The sequence below is a fragment of the Stomoxys calcitrans genome, chromosome 3, assembly GCF_963082655.1.
Source record: "Stomoxys calcitrans chromosome 3, idStoCalc2.1, whole genome shotgun sequence".
Taxonomy (NCBI): Eukaryota; Metazoa; Arthropoda; class Insecta; order Diptera; family Muscidae; genus Stomoxys; species Stomoxys calcitrans.
Window position 1 is genome coordinate 81865 of NC_081554.1, and position 22453 is coordinate 104317.

The following is a 22453-nucleotide window of genomic DNA, read 5'->3' on the forward strand; positions in this document are numbered from 1 at the left end:
TCATTTTCGCCCAAAATATTCATACATTCTTGATTTTGTATTCACATTAAACACATTTTGTTTGTCCAAAGGCGTTTACCATAAGATCTTAAAGGGCTTTTTATTTGCCCTACTTTCGATTGCATTTAAATTGGTGCTTCTTTGTTTGATTGAGCAAAAAAATTGTAATATCAGACAAATAAAAAGCCTGTTTTGATCTAATAGTTAACGCTATTCGATTTGTTTTTGGGCAAACAAAATGTGTCAAATAAATGTACCTAATGTGAATACAAGATCAAGAATGTGCGAATTTGACATATTTTGGGCGAAAATGATAATAAAAAATTTTTGACTAATCTGAACGTACCTTCACGAAAAGGATGTAACTTCTATAGACCGATCTTTGAAAATTGGAGCAGTCACGTGTTTTTGATCCCTTCACTGGGTTGATATGTGTTTAGGTGCTGACCATATGTCACAAGTTCGACATTCCTAATATGGAGGGGCACCAACAAACATTAATTCCACAAAGCAACCTCACTTAGTTGATAGTTCACGTTTTACTGTCCGCATACAAACACAATAGGTGTTTTCAACAGTTTTATTGCACTGTTCTTGTGCTATGCTAAAAAATTTTGCAATTTTCAACAGCTCTACAACATTTTGGGTCCAATACATCCTTTTTTTGTTAAACAGATTCTCTTAGCTGATTTACATGTTGTTCAGGGACCTGGTCTCGACTGGTTGGAAATGTTTTATAACCAACCACACTAAAGAACTAAAGCGAAAAAGCAGATATTTCCTTTAAAAGTAAAAACTAATAATTACAATAAATTTCCAACTTTAACGGGTTGCTACAACAATTCGATATCTCTGTTTGGAATAACAGGCACAAGATAGACAAGTTGGCTGCTTTGGTGGTATGCCAAAAATATCCTTGGCGACCAAACGGAGACACTTATTTAGTTTTCATGGTAAAGAGAAGAGAGCTGTTAGTTGCACTCAAAAACCCTAGTAGAGAGTAAGGGGGAGAGTTTGTAAACGAATGAAAGCTTTTCTTTGAGCGAACAGCATTGATGCGTGTTGTTGTGCTGCTGTTATTAGTATAGGTTGCACTTCGTTACATTTGTTGGTAGTAGCGGGTTGCTCGTAAAGAGGTAGTTTTAAAATGCCAGCGTTACCAATTTTAAGAAAAAAAAAACTTCTTTGAAACGATTTAAATTTTGAGACATGCCTATTATTGTAATTTTTTTTTTGTTTTTACCATTAAGCATCAATGTCAAATTTGTTCATGACCATTCCATGACACATTGCACATTGTAATCCTGGTACGGTATAACAATGAACGGCACATGGGCTGGAACTTTAAGCTCCGATTTGTGTGGTGTTCCTCGTTATCACGAGAAGCTTAGCTGAGAGCTACCAGGTGCATCCACAGGTTGCGGATAGTGGAATGTTCCATACGGAGTAACTGTAAATGCAGTCGTGGGCAATCAGCGGTATCGAGATGAAAAGGGTGAATGGTATTTAAAATTGCCAGCGTTTGAAATAAAGATAAACAAATTTGAAGTTTAGTTAGTCTAGAACTTTTCATTTCATTTCTGCATAACTTACCTATTCTTCAGATTAAATGCAATATTTGTCAAAGTTGTATTTATGGAATAGTTTAAATTTGTTTTTTTTTAGAAAATTGTGAATACCGATTTTGCAGTAACTGGACGATTTAAATTGTATTCTAATGAGTATAAGTTGGTGCAGGAACGCACTTTTTTAACTTTATTGGGAAGGACTTTTTTAACAAGTCCTTCTTATTTTTTAACAAGTCCTTATATACTACGATCTACTGGTTTAGGAATGTCTTCATAAAATATTTGGTTGTGTTCTAGATTTCACTTTCATCGCTTGAAACAACTTGTAATTATCACGCGAATAAAGTGTAAAAGTTTCGTAAATGTTCATCATAAGATAACAACAATAGGTTTACGTGACAATAACCAATTGTTTTTAAGAGGAAAAGCAAAATTCCAACACTGAACAGACCCGAGTATCGCAATACGAAACTTGTAATTTTTAGTTTGAAATATAAAAACCTCGTAAAGAGCTACCCTGTACTTGTGCTGTGGTATACATCAATGAATTTGAAAAGCACCACTAAGTTATTCGTAAAGAGAGCGAGAGAGGATTGCTCTCCTCCCACTCCTTTTGCTGCAACTTAATCCAAAATCATCCACCTTTTATAATTATTTTGTGAAAGCCATAACAAAACTTTACTGAACACTTGAGCACTGAACAATATCGTCGCACTGGACTCGTACACTTTCATGTGAGTGCTCGCGTGTAGTAGAAGAAGAAAAATAATAATAACAGTAGACATACAACTCATCTACTACCTACCTGTCTACTATCCAATACTTTACGAAAAACAAATTGGTTTGAAAAGCGAAATAAAATAAAGATAAAACACGCCATCGTGTTGCTGTGAAAATTTAAAAGCAGTGAAAACTGAAAAGACCAGCCCCACCTCGAGGGTCGTCAGAATAGCGTTATCTTTTCGCCAGCAATAGTGCTCGGTTCTACTGCATCAGCATACATCACCCTACCCTCTGCTTGCCTGGCACCCCCACCCAAGTTTGTCGTTCGGTCGCTAACAGTCGTTGCTGTTGTCTTGTCACTCACAGCAGCATAACAATTAACAAATGTGTTCTATTAAAACTACATAAGGATATTTTTATTTATTTCCTTCTCCGTAACACAATTAATATTCATAACTACATATACCTATACTACATGTGTGTCGATAATGTGTAAGTGCCGCAAAATCCGTTCCGAAGGAGAACTAAAAATAAAAACTTCCTAAAAGCTAGTGTTACATAAATGCGACTAACTCTAGTGCTACTGCTGCTTCTGCAGAGGTGTGACATATTTTGTGGAATTGTATTTGATGGACCAAGGAAAAATAGTAAATACTATATCAACAACACACACGACAACCCTATATATCTACTATAGCAGGGCACACATAGATATACACTCATGCATACATGCATATGTATGTTCAACAGAGAACTTTTCGCAGCACATGCAAGGAAGAAATATTGATTTTTAAGCGCACAGTAGTGAAATTGAATATGGATCCAAAACAATAATTGCTGTCAGTTGTTGCACACTCGCCTTTCGGAAGTTGGAACAACGATATATACTCAGTAGCAAGGTAATAAGTCATGCCCACAGTGAAATGTGTAACAATAACATTACCGAAATACACACATATACATCATTATCAAACAAATGAAGACTGCATAGGAGTTAACCTACCAAACTAGACAATTTGTTTATGTTGCATAAAAAACATTTATTCCAAAACAAAAATAAATCCCATCTAAAGTTATTAAGGCTGGTTACATAGGAGGCCACCGTAGCGCAGAGGTTAATATGTCCGCCTATGACGCTGAACGCCTGGGTTCGAATCCTAGCGATCATCTGCGGTGCTTATCCTCTCCTAAAGGCTGGTACTATATTCATTTTTCACAGGTGGAAGACACATGTTTTTCACGTTTACTTTTTTGAAACACTACAATTTTTCACAAATTATGAGAGGATGTCCTACTGAATGAAATCAGCAAGTTTTATTGCTTCAAATTCTATTATCCAAAAAAGTAATCATGAAAAAAATTCACTAAGAACATTTGTAAGAAACTATACCATTTGAAAAATTGGTATGGCAGCCATGTAAAACACTTTTCCCGATCCCGAGGTACGACGTTCGAATTCGGCTATAAAAAGAAAGCCCCCTATCGTTGAGTTTAAAATTGAATTCGGACATCAGCCATGGATATGTGAGAAGTTTGTAGCAAATGTTGAACTCAAAATAACAACATGTTTATCTTGGGAAAATAAAAACGTTGTTTGCTGTAGGAATATTTAACTTATTGAGATGAAATTTGCTTAAGTATAATTACTTCCCAAACCCAAGTTTATGAATTATTTGCCACTTATTACAGATGAGTAAAACTTACTAAAATCGTGAAAATTTTTCTTGTTTTAATTAAAATTTACCCAAATCAGACTAAAATTGACTAACTAATTTGAACAAAGTTTTTTACTTTATTTTATGCGAACCATTTTTCTGAGTGTAGAGCCGTACGGCAGATGACCCATCAATTCGACGTTTGGGAGGGCTACAAATACGCTGGTTTGAGTCGATGTGTGAGAGCTCGCATTGTAAAGGCTAACCACTATTCGTTTGGTATTGTTCGTTTTTTGAATTTCTCTCGAGACTTGAGACAATCAAATTGTGATGTACCACTCAGAATTTACCCGCCTACGTGGCTTAAGCGAAAAAGGCGCCACATGACCCGTTTTGCAGAAGAAACAGGCGACCATTTGCTCCGAAGTGTTTCTTCCACAAACAACTTTGGATTTGGATCGACTCCGAAGACCCACACGGTCGATTGTTGTTTTGTTTCAGGGTCATACGCATATTCGCCACCTGCAACGGTCTTTAAAATATATTTTGAACCTCCCCGATCGTATTTTTTCGAAATTTTTACGCACTCATCGAAACGAGTTTTTTTTTGAATGATTGTTTATTCGTGCGGAATCCAACGGGATCAAACTTTGTTCGACGGCGAGGTGCTTATGCAATATCAAATGTGTGCTGGTGGAAGAAATGTTGAAAGATGTCTCTATCTCACGGCGTTTCACATGGCGATATCACATTATAAGTTCGACATTCACGGAATTCGACTTTGAGCGAGCGACGATCACTGATTTCATAAACCTTCTCAGGTCCAAAGATTTTTATGTACGCTGAGGTCCAACAATACAATTCGGAGGAAACTGCCATATATAACCGAAAGTTTCATACTTGTAGAAAAAACTGAAGAAAACAGGAAATGCAATGCATGAGTTGGGCAAGTACAAATCTTGGGCTACGACGAACAGTGGAATACAGTCGAAAAAAAAACTAGTAAAAAATATGTCATTTAAGAACGAATAGAGATAACTCTTTAAGATTTGAAATGGTTAGAGCTGAGATTTTATGTGGAAAATTTCAAGGCCCTAGGTGGTCCGAGCGCCTCTTGCCAGGGACCAAATTTTGGGCTACCATATCTTCATTTGTGGTCCGATTTCCAAAATTCTTTTGCTGTATAATGTAAACAAATTTCTACAGAAAAGAGTGCTTATATACAATATATCTACTGATTTCGGGAATATTTGACTTAAAGATTTGTTGAAATTTTGACCGAGATTGACTTAGTTTTTTGCGATTAACGAATGCTTTGGGGTTCGAATTTCATTTTGATGCGTGGTTTGGATTTGGTGATTTATAATGACTTTGCTGCCGTATGCATCAACATTCAGTTAAAATTTATATAGTTTGAAATGCACTAAATAACAGACGCTTCCAGCCTCCACAGCAAATTTACTTAAAAATTGGCTTTTTTGAAATCATCATTTTGCGAATTTTGGCAGAACGATTTTTCTGTAAAATTCAAAAAGAATTATTAAGGTATCTTTGGTCGTTTTTTTCTTGGAATGTTATCAATTTCAAAGAGTTATATCCACTCTCATATGGCATATTTTTACTAGTTTCTGTAAATTATTTTCTTGTGACGAAAATAAATACAGACGCTGAGTTCAAAGCGATTTTTAATTTGATAAAAATTCGCTGAGTTATTGAGGTTTGAAACTTGAAGATCCTAGCCGGGTGGATTTTGGGCTTGCGAAGGTTAAACTAGTTTTTTATAATGCTATATGATGATGCTTCATCGCCGCACAAAGATTTAAGTTCATCAATGCACTCTTTTCGTGAGAACCCACGTCGAAAGTTGTGAGAGGTGCTCGCACGAAAATCAAAGTCAAAATCAAATCAATTTCAAAGAGTTATATCCACTCTCATATGGCATATTTTTACTAGTTTCTGTAAATTATTTTCTTGTGACGAAAATAAATACAGACGCTGAGTTCAAAGCGATTTTTAATTTGATAAAAATTCGCTGAGTTATTGAGGTTTGAAACTTGAAGATCCTAGCCGGGTGGATTTTGGGCTTGCGAAGGTTAAACTAGTTTTTCATAATGCTATATGATGATGCTTCATCGCCGCACAAAGATTTAAGTTCATCAATGCACTCTTTTCGTGAGAACCCACGTCGAAAGTTGTGAGAGGTGCTCGCACGAAAATGGTCTCGAGCAAAATGTTAACCAAATTGGGATCTAGAGACTCAAAAAATAAATTCGGAAGATCGTTTAATACGGCAGCTATATCAAAACATTGGCCGATTTGGCCCGATTTACTCCTTTGAGAATTAGCGTGTCAACCAAATTGGATAATAAAAATAAAATCGGAAGATCGTTTAATATGGCAGCTATATCAAAATATCGGCCGATTTACTCCTTCGAGAGTTAGCGGGCTTTCGAAAGATAGGCAGACAGACGGGCGGGCATGGCTACATCGACTAAGAACGTCAAGACGATCAAATATAGTTGTGAGAGGTGCTCGCACGAAAATGGTCTCGAGCAAAATGTTAACCAAATTGGGATCTAGAGACTCAAAAAAATAAATTCGGAAGATCGTTTAATATGGCAGCTATATCAAAACATTGGCCGATTTGGCCCGATTTACTCCTTCGAGAATTAGCGTGTCAACCAAATTGGATAATAAAAATAAAATCGGAAGATCGTTTAATATGGCAGCTATATCAAAATATCGGCCGATTTACTCCTTCGAGAGTTAGCGGGCTTTCGAAAGAAAGGCAGAAAGGCAGACAGACGGGCGGACATGGCTACATCGACTAAGAACGTCAAGACGATCAAATATAGAGTGGTGCAAAAAATAATAGTGACAACAGTTGCTAAAAATAATATTGCCAAAAAGTTTAAGAAAATATGATTACTTTTGTATAAGGCTGAACCTACCTGAATATTCGTAGAAATATTGGGCTTTGAACGATGAACTTTAATTTGATTAATTCTCGGATACTCTTAATGGTGCTTTTTTAGAAAATTCGCTTGGAAAAAATAATAGGGAGACTTTTCAAAACGTTGTAATTACTTATGTATTGTCCTTTTTGTAACTTAAATGTATTATTATACATGCCTTATTGCAATATTCATTTCGTAAGTTAAAACAAAATCGTTCGCAGAGTTCACAAAACTGAAGAAGAGAAAAAGAGCCGAAAAAAATTGCCTAAAGTGACAGTTCACATAAGTAATAACTCTAAGCACTCGTTCTGACTAGCGGAATTCTAGTTCCCATAGCTTTCTGTACCAAGTTTGGATGGTCTATCGCAATTATGGGACCTAAATCCTAATGAAAGCCTCTGGGGTTCATTAGGGTTTGGGACCTAAACCCTGAAACGGTCCTTATCTTTTTTTTACGTTTTTTTAATCACTTCTTTCTCTTCTTCAGTTGTGTGAACTCAGCGAACCATTTTGAGGCGCTTATGTGGAGGCCACCGTAGCGCAGCATGTCCGCCTATGACGCGGTGGTTTAGAGCTCCTAATGCTGGCAACATTTGTGTGGTATTGTACCATTTGTAGAGATGGGCGATGGGTAAATACCCAAAAGGTATTTACCTGGTAAATTGGATAAATACCCGGGTATTTACCCATTTATACCCAAAAGCTGGGTATTTATAATTTTGCAGATATCTTGGGTATAAAAACAATTTTCAATTTTTTCGATGATTTCGTATTCTTTGTATATAAACCTGATCTTCTGATCTCATAAAATCGGTTTTTTGTTATATATAGCCGCTATATAGACCGATCTCCAGACTTAAAATCTTGAGGCAATAAATTGGTAATTTTTCATCTGATTTCGATGAAATTTGGAACAGTGAGTTCTGGTAGACCCCTATTCATTTCTGTGAAGTGCGGTTCTGATAGGACTATATTTGGATATAGACCGACCGAACTTAGACCGACCACCCGATCTCCCGATATAGGGTATTGAGGCTATAAAAGATCCATTTATTACCCGAATTCGATGAAATTTGGCACAGTGTGTTCTGGTAGACCCTTACCTATTCCTGTCAAATGTGGTACAAATCGGACCATATTTGGATATAGCTGCCATATATACCGATCTCCGGATATTGTGTAATGAGTCTATAAAAGGAGCATTTTTCATCCTATTTCAATGAAATTTGGTACAGCGAAATTGGCACAGAACCACAATCAAAGCCTACTGGTTTCAGCTGGACAATGAAATCCAACAACAGAATGAAACAACCAAAATGAAGCGCAAAAACAGATAAAAAACTAATGTAGCTGCACTGAAAAGCACTACGACTTTGGTCACTTTATGACAAAATGTCGCGGTCGAAGGATCACTTCCTAAAAGCGACCACAAATTTTAAATAAATGTATGCCGTTCACAGTAACAGAAGGATTTTGAGAATTTTTCATTTTGGAAAAAATGGGGGTTGGACAACATGACCTACCCACCGATATCATTGAATTTTGGCACATTTGACTACAGGTGCACTCGCAAAAATATGAATACCACAAAATATAAACAGTTTTTTCTTTCATTAACTTCTCTAAGGTGGGAACTCAGCGCAAAAGCTTCAAAATATGAACAGCTTATTTTTGTATATTTAACGGAGTTTACCTATGTACACAGTGTTGAAATATAAATAAACAGGGTAGTTGTTAAATTCTAATTTAACTGCAATATAATTTGGCGATTACCCTACTTGTTTCCTTTTTAACTGCCTTCACCTATTAATCAGTGCTCACAATCAGCTAAAATTCCATATTTGTTTGGAAGTTCTTTCATATGTATGAAAAAAAGCGCGCGAGTGCACTATATTTCAATCAACGTAGATTGTTTTATAAATTTTACAAAGAACAGACTCGTCAGCTTTCGCAAGTTCATTTACTGCTAGAACATCAGAAAAAGTTTTCACAGGTGGAGTCACTTTACGGCAAGCCGTTAGGACTCAGCAATAAAAAGGAGCTGCCATGTCATTGAGCTTAAACTTGTATCAGACAGCACTCATTGATATCAGAGAGGTATCCCGCTGTTCCTTGAATATTCATGGGCATGGGCAATTTGCAATTAACCTTTTTATACCTGCGTCTCGTAGAATCTGAAAGCTCCCTTGGTAGCAAACAGTTCGGAGACGTTCTTTCTTATTTTAAGTAAGAAACATGTGTCAGCTAGCGCCAATATGCAAAGTTGTTTCTATTTTGCAGGGATACCAACGCAGGCATAGCTTGAAGTACCTTAGAACCTACTTCCGAGGGGTTTGGCGCCGACGAATAAATGTTAAGTGTCGATGCTTCCCATGGCAAACACGACACTTTCGAGCGTACCGTATGGAAGATTGAATCTTAAAGTCAATGAGATAATTGGGTTCTATCAGTGCAACTTTATCCATAGACCAGATATTCAAACTGTACCAAATCCTTGATTAATCCTGTTTAATTTAAATAAATAGCAGAAAAGAGTAAAGTCTATGGTTACTCTTCTGCCAATTTTTTCCTGGAAAAATACGCTGAAAACCAGCTATTTATCTCAAATAAATCGGTCCATTTGAATTAGACAGCTGGTTTTCATAAACAGCTGTTCGATGCTGCAAATTTCTGCATTTTGGCAAAAAAAAAACCTTCAGAAGAAATTGCATGCTCATTTATCAAACTCTAAAAAATTTGCTCGCTCTCACGCACTCTCCCGCTCCCTTCTGCTGGCAAATAAAAAACGACTTCCAGTAACAATTTGTGCAAATTTGTGGAAATGTACGCGAAGAGACCTATTATTTTCGTAAATTGTGTTATCACGAAAAATTAGAATGAAGGAGCTGGCTAACAATTGTTATTTATTTAAAAGAACATGACCAAAAATGCAACGCGAATGCGATGAAAAATTTTTTTTGTCATGTTGGTCCAAGTTGAAAAACGTATTGTCCACGCTTTTAATGAATGCCAAATTTCTACTCAATAAAGAACTTAGTACCACAAATGAAATTGTTTTCACAGATTTTTGTTTTTTATATGGAGTTACACTGTGAAAACTGAAGTTAATATTCGTGAGGCGGTTGAACAGATTGACTGTATTTTCTGAAAAAAGAAGGGGGGACAGACCCTCATTTAAAAGTTTAGTTCTTATATTGTAGATATAACTGCACCCGCAAATACCGCTGAAGTTAAAAGTTTTGTTTTTAAAAATATAATTATATTAATTTATTTACTACTAAATAAAAAAAATTACGTTGTTTCTTTTCAGGACAACCTATTATGGACAGCAGAGGTGGACGAATTAGTCTACTGCAAAGGTGCTATTATATTAGAAGCTGCTTCTGTCTCTCCTGAATATAAAAAAATATTAAACGCTATAACCTGGAATAGGGGAGAACAATTTGTAGCCAGATCTTGTTATGTTTTCTCCGCGTATGCGTCCGAACTTTATCGTTTATCCTTTATCACTTGGTGATGAGTCTAATGCTTCTTTGTTTCACCTACTAAAGATATTTTCCTTGGAACTCCTAATGACCTGTTTGCATGTAAAATTGTTAAAGCAAATGATTAACGTTAAGCAACATGCTCCCGGACCGGTATCGACGTGTGGAAACTGAAGGATCTGCCGTGAACGAATGTAATGCAAATATTCCGCCAGTTATCACAACTGTGAATGGCATTGTGACGAAGACTACAACGACCAGTGGTTCTTTTAGGGAAGTCAACAATGAGACAATCTGCGCTGATGATTCGCCAAGAAAGAGCAAGGATGGCGACAACATTATTACAATCACAACAACGAGCATAAACAATTACGCAAAAAATCCAGACCTACACCGTGAGTTAACAAAAACGCCTTCCCAGACGACGAAGAGTCTGAGTTCATTCAATAAAAAAGTGTCACCCGATAACGATCTTGAAGGCAGCTCCTCTTTACGAAAAAGCATTGTGAATACAAGCAGTGCAACAGCGAGTAGTGGGTTGATCCCAGTCTCAACATCGAGTATTTGGAACTTGTCACACCTGGTATCGTTTCAAGATAACATTGCTCTTGTTCACCACCGCAAAGGCAGGAGATTACATGGACTGCAGACGCCGCTGCATCCGCTGCAGTTATTCGGATGGTCGGTCCTGCTACTGTTTGGGTTAGCGGCGTATTGGATCCTGGTTCCGTCCTTCACCACAGAGATCCAAGGACCATTGTATGGCCTATTTACTGGACTGTATCTCGTGCACATAGTGTCTCATTTGGCCGCTTTACTTATTGACCCGGCTGACCGAGAGCTTCGACGCATACATCGAACAGACCGCATTGTCCCTGAATTTGACCGCTCGAAACACGCACATGTTATTGAAAACGGTCGGTGTCATTTGTGTAACATCCGAACCTCTTCCGCGCGCACTAAGCACTGCTCTGTTTGCAACAAATGTATTGGTAAATTTGACCACCACTGTAAGTGGTTGAACCATTGTATCGGCTCACGTAACTATGTAGCTTTCCTGATGTGCGTCGTAAGTGCTGTTTGTGCTGCCCTGGTCATTTTGTTGGCGGTAATAGCGCAGATTTGCTTCTATTTTTTGCGTCCAGAATGGCTCAGTTTTTGGTACGAGAGTGGTCCCACCACAACGGCGATACTGGACAGCGAAGGTGGTAGCAGCTTGGATCTGTACGATCTTAATATTACTAGCGAAAGCGTCAGTTTCAATGACATCTCGGGCAACTTTACCAACACCATCATTGAAGTGTCAGGCTCTTTCAACAACTCCATCCTGACTTCGGTGCTCCAAAATCTGACTACAATTGCTGGGGACCAATACAATGAAACTTTAAGTGCAGATAGCACCCCCTTTGTCTCTTTGGGTACTGACGATAACACCAGAATTGTTCTTTCTAAAACCAACTCGAGTGGGGTCAATTCCTCTTTGGAGTCGTCTGTAGTGTCATTTGCCGGCATAGCAGTGAGTCAACAAATCTTTTTGGTTTTGCTGGGCCTTCTCGGACTATTGGCAGCGATTACTGCAGGGTTACTGCTACATTTATGTTTCTTTCACATATATATATCGTTTCTGGGCTTGACCACTTACGAATACATACGTAACCATCGACTAGCTCAGGAGGCTAAAAATAAGCAAGTACCCAAGACTGGCGAGGACTCGCCGAATAACCCCAATGACCATCCGTCCAAAAAGACTAAAGATTGTGGCAAATTTTATGTATGCTCGACGCTGGTGCATCCAAATGATCTGGGAACAGAAGGTTCCAAGCCGAATGTGTCGCGTACTTTTGAAGATAATACACATTTTAGTTTACATTGCTGTGCCAATTCGAGGGAGTATCATCAGACTGCATTAAACACATATTATATGTGCTCCTTGTTGGAGGAGAAAAATATAAGACCGCCACTCACTATAGCCCACATCTCTTCGGGCATAGACAATGAAGCAGATGCCCCCGACCGAACTGATATGTCCAGAGCATTCCATTGCTGCTCAGCGTTCAAGGCTTCCACATCGCAGAGGCGAGTAAGCGCGGCCACTTCAAAGGCGACCCTTGTTACCAATCTCGAAAATCTTGCTGCGATGAACAGTCGTAGCCGCAGCTACGTTCAATACACTGAGCAGTGCACCTTTTGCACATTTCAGTTACGCAGCCCCATCGCCGTAAAGAGGGATGTCAAATTAACCGCGAACAAGAGTCTGTCGCTTAATTTTCATAGGAATGTAAATCCGAACCAAATATCTCGAAGTGCGTCCGCTAAATCACAGACGTCAACATCGACGACCCAAAAAAGATGTTGCATGCAAACAATATCTAAACATCAACGATGGCGCAGAAAATGGAACTGCTGCTCATCAGTGCCTGACAGCCCCGATATTCCCAATGATATTACAGCAGAACTGACAATGAAACATAACCAAGAAATGGCAGCGAAATTTGGGCGCAAGGCCACGGAAGCCATTGGAAAACCTGCAAGAGCCGAAATGCCAAATTGGAAAGAAAAGTTAGGCGGCGGGGTGAAGTCAGATGAGAAAAGCTCACAAGGTCAGCTGCAAATCGCCAGGACGTGGCCCGTCATGCGTTTTCGGCACGTGATGCGTGCTCTTAATCGCTACAGACGTCCACGTTGCAGGCAACCGCATACAAATGACATCCAAGAATTGCATTTGAAGCAAAACCAGGTTAGGCCGATTCCTTTGCCTTTGGACACCAACAGTTCCGGTATAAGCGATTCCGACAGTAGCTCCACATTCCCACCTTTATCCGAGACCACATCGTCATCCACGATTTCAGCCAATCAATCCAACTTTAACGATTGCGCCTACACTGCGATTTCTACACAAACGTCGGCAACTTACAAGACATCCTTGCTGCCTACATCGATCATACGAGACGACACCTCTATGACCTATAGCTCAGCACCTGTCGGAATAATACTGCCGCCAGCATTACCTCCGCCAACCAGAAGAAAGATACCAAACAACGCCGATCTTGAAGAATTGGTAGAGACCTTAGCCTTTGCTTCCTACAGTGCGTCCACAGGGCCCAGTTTATCGTATTCACCCGTCCAACGACTACCTTCAACAAACGGCATCTATCGACGTCACAGACGCAAACACTTTCTGCTTACTAGATCGCCAACCCTTTCGCCAATACATGAATCCGGCCTCTCGAATCCAACCTCGCCTCAACCGTGTCGACATGCAGTTACCCAATGCTCAGCTGCAACCCTTGTTGCGAACAATATTTGCGGTACCAGGGCTTTGATGACCAACAACGCTTCAAGCAGTTCCGTAAACAGTGACAACCTATCTACGACATCCAGCAGCAGTAACTCGGGCTAGAGTTGCAATGTACCAACCAAATCTAAAAGTAGCATAACATTTTTGCAGCTGTTTTTCTGCATTTATGTACATAGATACGTAATTTCTTCTATCACTATCAATCTCAAATCAAATAAAATTATTTTTGTCAATCGAACATAAGATGTCGTTCAGCATTTGTGGAGGGGGCATACATGTACATATACGAGACATAGCTTCCATATGAAGCAATCTCCCGAATATATTTCTTGGGCCTTCATAGGTCGCAATTCTTATCTTAGCATATAAAAAATTTATGGGGGGCCGGCTACCCCCATTTTTTTCAAAATCAAAAAATTGCCAGAATTTTTCTGTTACTGTGAAATTGGCAAAGATACCTCAAACTTTTTATTGCAAATTGTGGTCGCTACTGGGTGTAGGAACTGATCAAAAGCCTATGGAACTAAAAAATTTTCTACGAGAATCAACTTTACTTGCTATTGACTGATAGCTTTCGAGCCTTAACCACTATGAGCTAAAAAAATTCTACGAGAATCAACGTTACTTGCTATTGACTGATAGTTTTCGACCCTTAATCACTATGAGTTCTGCACCAGTTGCCTTAAATAATAAATTGTGAATTGTTCTTATAAAGAAACGATTTGTTTCATATGAAATAATTATTTTAAAACTTTAATTTTTCAGGTTGACGCATATTTCGAGGTGTTACATACAGAATGACGAAATTAGTATATCATATAGTTGAAGTCAAAGGAAAAGACATTGTGCAAAAGTTTTCGGAATGATTGGTTAATGCATGCGCTTGCAGTGGCTCTAGATGTCAAAATCCGTCAAAACATATATGTATACATAAATTTTGATAGAGTCGGATAACAAATGCGCTTGCAAAGGCTGCAAAAGTTAAAATTAGACGATACATATATATGGGAGCTATATCTAAATCTGAAATAGTCTATGATATACACCAGTTATGCCAATAGTCATAAGAGAAACCTCCGATTCAAATTTTGGAAGGGTCGAATAACAAATGATTATAAAATCGAACGAGCTATGGGGGCTATATCCAAATCTGAACCGATTTCTTCCAATTTTAATAGGCTTCGTCTCTAGGCCAAAAAAATACCTGTGCTAAATTTGAAGATGATCGGATGAAAATTGCGACCTGTACTTTGTTCACAAATTAACATGGACGAACAGTCGGACAAAGCTAAATCGAATCAGAAAGTGATTCTGAGCCTATCGGTGTACTTATCAATAGGTCAAGCTCTTTTCCTTGTGAGTGTTACAAACAAATGGACTAAGTTATAATACTCTGTACCACAGCAGTGCTGTAGAGTATAAAAATGGTCAATAAATGTCATTTATATTCTAGGCTCTCCTTGTGCACAAAAATATTAGAGCTTAGATAACAGATTTCGTCAGAGTTTCGCTTTTAGTAAGAGGGTGTCTATCAACAAGTGCGACAGCGCCTGTTTTTAAGAAAAAAGTAATCGAAGTATAGACATTATAAATGAAGAAAGCGTATTCAAATTTTTGATTTAAAGTCCCAAATAATTTTTAATGGTAAAGGACAAATAAAAGACCATTTTAGTATTATTTAGTATTAATTATTTAAATTTTTTTTATTAGATGCCGCTTTTAGGGACCATAAAAAATTGGTTTTTCCAGTAGTCACTATTTGAGTGCCGGGTGGTTCTTCTGCGTCCTTCTAACTACATCTATATACTTATAACCGATCACCCGGTTTACCGTGTTCAGCATCATTTGTTCGATATTTAAAAAAGTGTAGTATTAGATCCTCTTTCATTCGAACGCGGTTTAGATCGTATCATATTTTGACAAGCTGACACATATATCGATCTCAAAATTTAAGGTTTTGAGCTTATGTACAGCAAATGTTTTAGCCGATTTCGCCTAACATATATTCAATGCGTTGTAGAAAGAGAGAAGTATTATACCCTCTGTATTCGCATCGAATATGATCCATATCGGATCATATTTGGGTATACCTTCTACATATTGTAGATCTATATCTCATTTTAAATTCTTCGCCTTGTCTTATTTTTTAAACGATTTCCCTGAAATTTCGATAATTCGGTAGTATTGACCTTTCTATGTATATATATATCTATCACATGAGAAATATAGCTTATGACACATTATATGTTTTTCCTTGTTTTTTTTTTTTGTTTGTTTTAAGTATGTGAGTTAATAATGCAAAATCAGTTTTTTCAATTAATACATCATACATTTTCTTTAATATTAAATATTTTCATTGCCAAAATAGTACATGCCGACTTTTGGAACATGTTACGTCGAACAGTAGAAAATGGTGCCGACTACTAGTGAAAAACAACTTTTTTTTAAGTTAAAAATTTCACAAAATTAATAAAGAAATTGAAATTTTTGGTTAATACATCTAAAAGAAAACAAAAATGCAAATTGCGAAACCCAAATTTCAATTTAATCGAATATTTTACCCAGAAAGAGGATGGATTGAAAAAGTCTCAAATCCTCAAACTGCCGACTACTTTTACACTTACCCTCTAGCTCTTTCACTTTAATTTTTCGTAATAACACTACGCAAACAACACAATTTACTAAAACAATAGTATATAAATATATATATATGACATTTTGTTATTAGAGGAAATTTTGTTTAAATGTTTTTCTTTAGGCAAAATGATTTACAAAATAATAAAACGTACCTGGTGGAGGGTGTATAAGATTCAAAGCGATTAATTGATTTGATCATTTTTGACATTGAAATTCTATTTTCCATTGAATCATGGCATTTAATAGGCAAAAAGATGTATGTTTAACATATTTTAATTTGCGCGGATTAAAAGCAAGATGGTATTGCGTTCTCTTTCACACACATGTAACGCGAACAGAAGTGTAAACGAGTCAAACATATGACCGCATACACTACTGAATGCAACAACAAAACTTCTTGATTCTCTCCCACACAATCGTATTTACATTTTTTTCTTGAATTGCACCAGGGATGCGATGCAATTCAAGAAAACACGTGGCTAGACCAAAAAAACAAATTTGGCAAATATGTATTAAAGACTGCAACAAATTCAATAATTTTTAAATAAAATAAATTTATTGGGCGAATTGAAACAGTGCAAACAGAAAAATCCAGGAGGATGTGAAAATACAAATGGACGAATTGCATATATGTATACGAAACGCACCCCAAAATGGGGAATTTTGTAGAAATTATATGAAGTATTTACGTATATTAATATTACCCTATTTTATTTCAATATTTAATTATCCATTTAAGAATTAAGCTTCTTAATATTGACTAATATTAAGAGATATACAACTATCTAACTACATCCTATCATGTGGATCAATAATTCAAGATATACGCGAAATTTTAAGGTAGTCTTCATAACGATTTATTTTAATTTAAAAAATGATTTATTATACCTACTCTTTACAGAGCTGGCGTGTGTGAGGATGCGACAAGGGAGAAAAGCCCTAACGGTGGGTATTAATTTTAGTTCTCACAGTGAAAATCCATGTAAAAAAATAGTGAAAAAATCTGTGAAAACGATTTCATTTGTGGTAGAAAGGATGTAATGCTTTTAGGTCTGTAGGCCTTTGGACTTGGGTATAAACACCACCCTTGCCTCCTGCCAGACTTTCGGGATATATGCAAGTCCTAGGCACGCTGTGAAAATAGTGGCCAGATGAGGCGACAGATAGTCGGCCTGCTTTTGAAGTAACGCCGGGAATATTCCATCAGGTCCGGGTGACTTATATCCTTATCCTTGACCATAAATTCCGTTATGATAAGCCTTGGATCAACTTCATTATTCCAAGATTCTGGTGTCTCCGTGAGTCCTGTCGTATCCTGTAGAAAATGCGTTTTCATCAAAAGCCTCAACATGTTCAAATGGACATGGGTTTTTGAGAGAAACTTTTTTATCTTGGCGGCGTCATTAACGCTATCGACCTGTTCGCAGAAAAGCTTCCAGGAGGTACTTTTTCCCGCATCCAAATATACTTCCGCTTTTTTACGACGTGCTCTGTTATAAAGTCTGCGGATTTCTTTCCCAATGTTCACGAACATCCAGGGTTTTCCTTGGGCTGATTTCCTTTCTCGAAGAGGACAACTATCTTCGAAAGACTCCACTAGTGCAGTCGTAATCCTGTTGACATTGTCGTCAATGTTTTCTATGCTTGGACAATCTAAATTATCTTGCCCAAGTTTTCTTCTGAGTTGTCTTCCAAATCTTGGCCAGTTGGTTTTCAACTTATTACGGAAGTTTATTGGATATCGGCGCTGGCCGTGCTATTCTAAACCTAATGTAGCGATGGTCAGAGAAGGAATGCCCCATGTTGACCCTGCGATCCTGAACCTCATCGTTTAGATTTTCGAACATATTGCCACATCTTAAACCTCCCTGTATAAAGGCTGCATTAAGTCAACCCTCCCTGCACTGGCTGATGTTTCAATATTAGGATCTTTGCCTATACTAGTCTTCCAAATCTTGAGTAAATGAGGTTCTTGGGAGTAGGTGATGCTCTCATCGTCTGCTACCCGTGAATTTGGCGGCATTGAGTTCTCTGTCACTGCACTGCCTGATGTTTCAGCATTAGGATCTTCACCCATCCTAGTCTTCCTATTATCGAGAAAGTCGTTGATGGTTCCGCCGTCGGGCCACTGTTCGTTAGGTTTTGTTGGGTCTCTCGCTCCTGCACTGCCTGATGTCTTAGTATTCGAATCTTTGCTTATCCTAGTCTTCCCAATATTGAAAGAGTCGGGTATTCTATCATCGTCGGACCCCTGGTCGCTAGGCGGTATTGAGTGTCTCGCCGCTTTACTGCCTAACGACTCAATATGAGAATATTTGCCTATCCTAGTCTTCCCAATCTTGAAGAAGACGACCATGGCCCCGTAGTACGCCATGCCTTTAGTCTTAGCCAAACTTGTCACGGAGACATGATGAATGCCCACCATAAGGAGAGTTCCTTTTTCCTTCTCCTCCCTGTGGAAATCCTCCAATTTCTCTACGACCAAATATTGGTTTTGCTTGTTCAAGACCTCCATCATGCGTTCCGTCGCGATTTCACCGCCCACGTCCTTGCTGAAAACCGTCGCGTTTGTAAGCTGTGAGATGTCCATCTTTCTCACAAGGTCGAGCTTTGAGCCTCAAGGAGTGTGGAAACTTCCAACGAGCTTTTTGGCGATATCAATACATTCCGCTGACGCAAATCGCAGCGTTAGGATGTCCCGCTGCCGGTACACACTCCTTTGTCTTATATGTTGTGAATCGGATCGCTTTCTCGGTCTGCTTGTGAGCTTAGCAAAGCCATCGCTCATTTCTGCCGTCATCCCGCTATCCTCATACTCGTTTCGGCTGCGATGACTGTTTCGTTGACACGATCGCCGCATGAATCTGAATCGGAAACACAACCTTACTTAAAAGCAGGGGACGAACTATGCGTTCCTTTGGTTTATCCGCCTCTTCCTCATTTGTTAGTCTGACGACTGGTTGTGCGCTTGAAGCATTACTCTTGACTACAGGTGCCAAGGCACCCACACCTATAGGAGCGGAGGACAACGTGCTACGGTCTGATGCCATCACCGCAGCATGGGTCTTTAGATTCCATTTTGAGCCTACTCCTGAAAGGCTTTACAATTTCCGTATTAGGTGCCTATTCCGAGATGCGTTTTTTTCTTCGAGGAGCGAAAGGGATACACATCCGCTCCACTCAACGGTTACTAATATGTTTAACAAATTTGCAATTGCACAAATTAAAGGAAGATGGTATTGTGTTCTCTTTCACACGCATGTAATGTGAACAGAAGTGCAAATGAACCAAATATATGAGCGCATACACTACAGAACTTCCAGCTGATGCAATTCAAGAAAACACGTGGCTAGACGAAAAAAAATTTGGCAAAATTGACTCTAGAAATTGGGAAATACCTATTAAAGACTGCATAAAATTCAATAAATTAATTGTGCGAATTGAGACAGAGCAAACAGAAAAATCCAGGATGTGAAAATACAAAGGGACGAATTGCATATATACGAAACGCACCCGAAAATGCAGAAGTTAGCATGTCTGCCTATGACGCTGAACGCCTGGGTTCGAATCACAAAATTTTCAGCGGTGGTAATCCCCTCCTAATGCTGGCGAAATTTTTGAGGTACTATGCCATGTAAAAACTTCTCCTCAAAAGAGGTGTCGCACTGCGGCAAGTCGTTCGGACTCGGCTATAAAAAGGAGGCCCCTTATCATTGAGCTTAAAATTTAATGGAACTGCACTCATTGATATATGAGAAGTTTGTCCCTGTTCCTTAATGGAATGTTCATGGGCAAATTTGCACTTACAATATTGACTAATACTCGTATTGGCATGTATCTGTAACTACCTCACTACATCCTGTCATGTGGATGAATAATTGAAGATATTATATTGTACGCGAAATATTAAGGTTGTGTTCATTATGATTTATTTAAATATAAAAATTATTTATTTATTAAAAATATTTCTTTATTAAGAAGATAGGCATAAGTTTTTAATAAAACCAGTAAGGAAGGGCAAAAGTCGGGCGGTGCCGACTGTGTAATTCCTACACCTACCCTATTGAAAAATGACATATGTATGCGAGCTATTTCTAAATCTGAACCGATTTCGAGCAAGCTCATATATTGCGGTAGTCGTCGAGGGAAGCGTTGTACAAAATTTTGTACATACATGGCAGATTTATCTAAATCTTGACCGATTTCTATAAAATTTACCAGTAGTGTCGAAAGCCATAAGGAAATTCTCTCTGCTGAATTTCGAGAGAATCGGTTAAACAATGAGCACTTTATTGCAATATTTCTCAAAATCGGGCGATATATATATATATATATATATATATATATATATATATATATATATATATATATATATATATATATATATATATATATATATATATATATATATATATATATATATATATTGCTTGCAAATCATTGAATTTTATTACCAAAATTAGTGTTCGGTTCGAAATGTGTCGCATTTGGAGTGAAGAGCAACCAGAAGCCGTTCAAGAACTGCCCATGCATCCCGAAAAATGCACTGTTTGGTGTGGTTTGTACGCTGGTGGAATCATTGGACCGTATTTTTTCAAAGATGCTGTTGGACGCAACGTTACGGTGAATGAACACATTTCAAACCGAACACTGATTTTGGTAATAAAATTCAATGATTTGCAAGCGTTGCTCGTTAGTAAGTCTATTCATGATGAAATGTCAAAGCATACTGAGCATCTTTCTCTTTGACACCATGTCTGAAATCCCACGTGATCTGTCAAATACTAATGCATGAAAATCCTAACCTCAAAAAAATCACCCTTTATATATATATATATATATATATATATATATAAATATATATATATATATATATATATATATATATATATATATATATATATATATATATATATATATATATATATATATATATATATATATATATATATATATATATATATATATATATATATATATATATATATATATATATATATATATATATATATATATATATATATATATATATATATATATATATATATCTATATATATATATATATATGCACTGTTTGGTGTGGTTTGTACGCTGGTGGAATCATTGGACCGTATTTTTTCAAAGATGCTGTTGGACGCAACGTTACGGTGAATGAACACATTTCAAACCGAACACTGATTTTGGTAATAAAATTCAATGATTTGCAAGCGTTGCTCGTTAGTAAGTCTATTCATGATGAAATGTCAAAGCATACTGAGCATCTTTCTCTTTGACACCATGTCTGAAATCCCACGTGATCTGTTAAATACTAATGCATGAAAATCCAAACCTCAAAAAAATCACCCTTTATATATATATATATATATATATATATAAATATATATATATATATATATATATATATATATATATATATATATATATATATATATATATATATATATATATATATATATATATATATATATATATATATATATATATATATATATATATATATATATATATATATATATATATATATATATATATATATATATATATATATATATATATATATATATATATATATATATATATATATATATATATATATATATATATATATATATATATATATATATATATATATATATGTATATATCCCCCGATTTTGAGAAATATTCCAATAAAGGCTCATTGTTTAACCGATTCTCTCGAGATTCAGCAGAGAGAATTTCCTTATATATATATATATATATATATATATATATATATATATATATATATATATATATGTATATATATATGTATATATATGTATATATCGCCCGATTTTGAGAAATATTGCAATAAAGGCTCATTGTTTAACCGATTCTCTCGAAATTCAGCAGAGAGAATTTCCTTATGGCTGTCGACACTACTGGTACATTTTATAGAAATCGGTCAAGATTTAGATAAATCTAAAACGATTATAAACGATTTTACAATTTGGATTTATGACAATCTGAATAATTCAATTGCTAAAAACCTCGGTTAAATTAACAAATTTGTGTTTTCAATTAAAAATTTTGCTGAAATCGACCCTATAAAGAAACTTGTATTATTAATAAACGATTTTGCAATTTGGATTTATGACAATCTGAATAA

General features: G+C 36.8%; 1 protein-coding gene across 1 annotated transcript; it reads left to right on the forward strand.

Annotated features, from left to right (window-relative positions):
- The first annotated feature begins 2262 nt into the window (after positions 1-2262).
- On the forward strand, positions 2263-13929 carry LOC106088541 (uncharacterized). The gene is made up of 2 exons (XM_013254112.2): positions 2263-3190; positions 10214-13929. The coding sequence occupies exon 2, from the start codon at positions 10528-10530 to the stop codon at positions 13786-13788; it is 3261 nt and encodes a 1086-aa protein (XP_013109566.2). The 5' UTR covers positions 2263-3190; positions 10214-10527; the 3' UTR covers positions 13789-13929.
- Positions 13930-22453: the final 8524 nt, after the last annotated feature.